Genomic DNA, 6305 nt, shown 5'->3' with positions numbered 1-6305 from the left:
AAAATATAGTATAATTTAGTTTATTTTGCATGATGGTACAATAATGTTTAACTTACAGAATAAAAACATTTCAAAATAATGCATTACAAAAAGACCACAATCCGTTTTATTAGGTTGCTGAGGTACTTTGACTGAACATGCTTTCATAAATTGAAAGTCTTTTTGTTCGCCATTGTATTTCTTACAGTATTCATGCTGTAACCATTCACGTAGCGTTGCTGTGATCATTGCGTTCAGTATACCTCTGGAGTATGAATCAAATATTAAAATGCAAGGCCTAAAACATGAGTCAACTTTAAAAACTTTGCTTCTAAAAGATTAGTGATTGACAAATATACCGTTTAATTAGTTTATTTTTTTTTTGTGTTTTTAATACTTCCACGTCATCATAATAATTGCTGTATCTATCTTGATAGTTTTTCTAATAATACCACAAATTAAAGTTAATAACATAATATATAAACAAATTAATACTAACACATATTGTATGTTAAATCTTAAAAATATTATTCTGAAATTTTGAATTATCTGTATGATTTATAAAAAAAAATTCTTACAGGTAAGCATAAATCAAACAGCCACAGATCTTCTACATTTGGATCAGCTTCATCAAATCTTTTTGGTATTCGTATACATTGAGACACTTCATATCGACCTACAATGTATTTGATATAAACATTTTTTACTGTCAACTTCACATGCTCAAAATAATTTTATTTTAGAATGTATTCATGCCTCACAATAGTTAATGTACAAAATATATTTAATATATTTTGATATATTCATACCGTACATTTAGATGAATTACTCCTTAAATTACTTATTAAAAAAATTATATAGAATAATATGTTTTGAGCGTTTGACAAAGCGTTTGTCTAAATATGTATAAACAAATTTAATATCCATTTAAATTTACAAAAAAGTATTACATTTGAAAGTATAGTTTATAGTAAAATAACAAATTAAATACAAAACAAATATGTCAAACCCTCCAAAATATTTGTCACTAATATTTTTATAATCGCTGATCTTACTCTAAGAATACTTATAACAATGAATACACAACTTTGAGTAAATGTATTTTCGTCCTATGTTGTTTGTAGATAAAATAAAATAAATAGTGTACTAAAATTACCTTAAATAGTATAAAATTCATATTTTATAACTTTGAGCATTGTATTATAAAAAGTTACTATTAATTTTACCACGCATGTATATTTAAGATTCAAATATTTACCTGTATTATCATCCGGTTCATCACAATGTGTTTCTTGTTTTATGTAAACCTTACCCGATAGGTAAGGAAAACATATGACTGCTAGGCACCAATGTTGACTAGAAAAAAAAAAAAATGCATATAATAATTATTTAAGTTTTACTTTAAATAAATAATTAAAAAGTTCTTTTAATGCTTACTATTTATTTATTGGTATAAAGATGAAATCTTTTTTAAATATATTCACTTTCTTGGTCCATTTCTCCACTTTATTATGTCTATTCTTGGAACACGACAAGGACGGATCATATGTTGATTGATTAATTTGTTTTGTTAAGCAGCTATAAAAGTGTGTACTGAATACATATGCCTTTTCTTTATCCTTATCGCTTAGTTTACTATGCATATACCTATGATACAAATAATATTTTACATTAAATCATTTATAACTACGTCATATTAGCTTGTATAATTTTAACTAAAATAATTTACGCCAAATAAAAATCAATAAGTGCATCACTCATCATCAATCCTTTTTCCAACAATCTATAGTCACATATTTTAATATCGAATGTTGTTTGGTCAATTGTATCCTGCAGTATACTAAAAAAAGAATATAATACATTTGAAATCAAAGTTTGTCATGTTTAACAGATTTCAAACTTACACCTTATCATCTTGTCCTTTATTCGGCTTTTTTATAAGCCACTCACCATCTATTCTTCTGCGCTTCCCTGACAGAGGCATGATCATTGTATCTGTTGATATATATCTTAAAGGAAGATCCATAGGAATTATATAGAAGAAACTAAAAATAATAAATAAATTATCAAATGGTTTTAAATCAAATGAATATGTAAATTAGCTAGAAAACCGAATTAGATATACATTTGAATATATTTAATACTACTAAATTTAATAATATAATATTTATCTATTTCCAGTAGCTTCACTCACGTATCAATAGTTTTGTTATGATGAGTAAGTAATTTAAACCTTATAAGTAGTCTGTCCTTTTTTTAGAATTTAAGCTATTTCCTTATTAAATTTCATTTTTTTTATAAAATACAAAGATCTATTTGATTGATATAAACAAAATCTTAAATTTTAAAAATGACATTACTTAGGTGGCCACTGGCCAACTTTCATTTTTGTGCAATTGGTTATTCAATTATGTATACTGTCAATATTCAATATAATATACACAAAAAAATGCAAAAACGCGTTGATTTAGATACAAGATGTGACGTGCCCTGCATTATAACTGATAAATGTCAACATAAAACCATTAATTCTTCATGCATTTTAATCTATCAACGAATTAGTTTGTCTTATCTACTAATACTTATGTGTTAAAAATTTAAAAATAAACATTATGCAGTAAATAATATAATTTATGAAAACAATATATTTTTGTATTATAAGAAATTGAAGCGTGGGGAAGGGCTTTTCGACCCATAACTTAGGTTTCATACCTTTTAGAGGTAGGTGGGTATAAGTTATTGTGTATTGGAACACTTAAAAAAAATTGTTTTGGCGCCACTGTACGAGAATACTTGTTACGTACCTAAACCTAACTTAGAAATTATGTTTTTTTTTTTATTAAGTTTAATAATTTACATATGATTATCATAAATTACCTTCACAATTGTATGGTATATTTATACTGGTACAACTTTTAGAGTCCCATAGTTCATACCGTAGGGTTACAGAAACCCGATGGACTAATCGAGTGTCGCTTCTATATTGTTCTATGATTATACATCGGAATGTATCACACACACACATACACATCCAAATGTGTTATAATATACTCAAGGGCGTGCGTAGATATTTGTCAAGAGGAGGGCAAAATATTTTCCTTTTTTGTCTCACTTTCTATTATTTATAAAGTATTTTTGTGACATGTTTTTTTTTCATATAGACAAGGAATGTAAAAATATTAATGGATTATATTTATATTAATATAGTTAGTTAAAACTGGATCATATATTTTAATTAACTGTTATGTAATTTTATATTATCAAATACATTTTTTTTTAATAAATAAAATGTTACCCTTGTTTTTATAATTTTAGGTAATTTATAAAATTAAATATTTCTAGCTTATTCAGTCATTGATACCACAAACTTGAAAAGTTGAAACTACTGTAGGTATGCCATCTATGAATATTAAATTTTTTTATCAAAAAAGTAAAAACTTGGTGGACACTGCAGTATTTCACTTAGCCCCTCGACTACACCTCGACTTAATCTATAAAAACAACGTTCTTAGTTCTGACGTGTAATAAAAATAACTTTGTAACAAAAACAAAAAAAAAAAAAAAATGTTTTTATTTTTAATTTAAAAAAAGTTTATTTTCGTTTTATAACACACCTACATTGCATTTTTTTACTATTTTAAATTTTATGGTCATTTTTTGCATTTAAAGGTTTTTGGAGCAATTTGAAGTTTTTTCTAAATTTAAATTTTGCACTTGTTTTTACATTATTTTTATAATAAATATATGATCTAAAGTCTAAACCTATAGAGTATAGATAGAGAAAAATAGTTCATTTTCAGATTGTATAAGTAGTCCAAATGATAAGTTCTGCCTGTAAAACTGTTATACAATAATTTAATAGTTTAAAATGTATATTATAATTTATAATGAATTAATTTTAGAATTTATATCTTTAACTGTCTCTACTTTCCCCCTCTGCGGACCCCATTTAATATACAATAGTTTATATACTTACCTACATAGGTAGGTACTTACATACATACACACATCTTTATCACAAAAACCTGAACAGATTATATAATTTACATATCAACGCGCATATCAATAAAACACATTGTTAGCATACGATACCCATCTTTTTACACATGCATATAAATATCATATTATGACCATACACTTACAAACTATGATAATATACAAGCAAACGTATATACACACAATATCATAATATTGTATACACATCAGTTTAACATTCCGAACTTACATATTAATATTTACAACACACACATACAGACTAAAGTCTAAACACAATATGCACACACATTATACGCGTTTATACTTGTAACCTATTTACGACTTAATCAAGATTATGAAATTTGTACATGTTTTTTTTTCTTTTGAAAATATGTACATTTTATGTAGGTATGCTTTTATAAAAATAATAAGTGGTAGGCACTATAAACTAAAGTTAAACGTGTCTTACACAATAAATGTTCTTTTAGATTTGTGTACCCACTTAAATTTTTTTTGAGACTTTATTTTAAAATATTTTGTTTTGCATTATTTTTTGTTTAATAATATTCTACAAATAACATTTTGCGTTATGTTTTGTTTTGTATTTAATTATTTTTGATTATCGCTTTCCCTTATAATTACGTTTCTAAATTTCAATCGTTTTTTTTTTTTTGTCAAATATAATGTTATTATAACGTTTGAAATCCCTGGTACTAGCATTTATATACCATTGATTAATACGTTAAATAATTACGTGATACAATTAGATACCATCATTATAAGGGTTATGTAGTTATTTTTACATTTTGTGAAGTCGAAAATAAACACAACAAACTGGATATCTGTTATTTGTTATAATTATGAATATGAAACTATTACTAAATATTATTCCAGAGACATTTACAACGATTACTGTGCACTGAACCAATGTTGTGATATTATGTGTTTTTGACTTTTGTTTAAATTAAAATCATGCCACCTAAAATCAGTTATCAAAAACGGAAAGAAAAAGTTAAAAACAATTTGGAATTGCTATGTTTTTTTAATAAATGTATTCTACCCAGACAAAACCGTAAGTACCTATATAAACTATATAATAGTAATAGTAATGTTCAAGTAAATAGTCCTGTTTAATAGATACTTTAAAATACCTACCTACATAATGTAATAAGAAATTAAATATGGTTATTGTTATTTCTTTTTACTATTTTCTATACATTATTTATTATTATTGAATTTAAAATTGAGTTACCTACTTAATAAAATAGATGAATAAAGAATCTAAATAACTAGAATAATGAACAAAATATAGAATTTAAAAAAATGAATATAATGATAATTAAAGTAAATAATATAAATTATAATTATTATTAAAAAAATGAATGGTCAAGAAGAAATTAGTTGTTGCAATAATCTTTTAACACTACTACTAAGTACTAAGTCTGTATTTTAATATATTTTATTAATATTTTCTATTACACAAAATATGTACAAATATCTCATATTGACATTTGTTTTTATTATTACTTATTAAATATCTATTAATGATAGTAAATATTATATTCTAGCTATAGTAGTCAAAGAAAAATTGTAAAAAATATGATTTAATATTAATTATTTCTACAAGCTCTTTGTCTATACCTTTTGTAAAGTTGCCTAGTGAAGAATACAGAACAATTCACCATGTAATGTAAAAAACATTTTAAAAATGTTAATAACGGTAATTGATCATATTTCATGGTAAATTGCTTTCATATATGAATGTTTTACAGTTGATGTTGATGGAAGTTTTCAGAATACAGAGCTTCTGAAAGCCAGCAGTTTAATGTATGCCTAATAAAAACATACTTCACAATTTAAACTAACAAAAGATTGTGTTCGTACTAGAGGTTCAAAGCGAGTTCAATCGAATAATAAACTATATGTACTCATATTTACTATATTGCTATATTTATCGCACAATTAAATGCGACCAATGTTTAAACAGATAACTTAAAAAAAAGGTGGGTAAGTGGATGTCAGTGGAGACGGTTTGTCAGTCTAGGTATTAGACATACCTATTATAGGTATACTTATCTAGAGTATTAAAAAAAAATTGACCTATAATAGGTATCAATAATAAATTCCAAATTCACAATATCCATTAGGTACCGTGTTACACATCAACAACAAACCGTATCATAGATATATAATATTATACAATCAAAACAAAATAACTAAATATATATTTTTTTCTTTTTTTATTAAAAATAATGATATTTACAATCTGTGTTTATGTCACAATAAGTAAATTAGATAATTTATGTACAATATTTGATTTGAATAATTGGAAGAGGGAGGCCAACCAGTGC

The 6305-nt window shown here is 24.8% G+C and overlaps 1 protein-coding gene across 1 annotated transcript in view; it reads right to left on the bottom strand.

Annotated features, from left to right (window-relative positions):
• Positions 1-6305, bottom strand: part of LOC100574807 (sentrin-specific protease 7-like) — an 11835-nt gene that overhangs the window by 1237 nt on the left and 4293 nt on the right. The window contains exons 2-8 of the mRNA XM_029485497.1: positions 1884-2024; positions 1709-1819; positions 1417-1626; positions 1238-1335; positions 558-655; positions 339-421; positions 68-277 (exon numbers count right to left, since the gene is read on the bottom strand). Of these exons, the coding sequence (XP_029341357.1) occupies positions 68-277; positions 339-421; positions 558-655; positions 1238-1335; positions 1417-1626; positions 1709-1819; positions 1884-2005 (932 nt within the window). The 5' untranslated portion in view covers positions 2006-2024. The remainder of the gene's footprint in view (positions 1-67; positions 278-338; positions 422-557; positions 656-1237; positions 1336-1416; positions 1627-1708; positions 1820-1883; positions 2025-6305) is intronic.

The sequence above is a fragment of the Acyrthosiphon pisum genome, chromosome X (genome assembly GCF_005508785.2).
Source record: "Acyrthosiphon pisum isolate AL4f chromosome X, pea_aphid_22Mar2018_4r6ur, whole genome shotgun sequence".
Lineage (NCBI taxonomy): Eukaryota > Metazoa > Arthropoda > Insecta > Hemiptera > Aphididae > Acyrthosiphon > Acyrthosiphon pisum.
The sequence above is the reverse complement of the archived record's forward strand: the minus strand, read 5'-3'. Positions and strand labels throughout refer to the sequence as shown.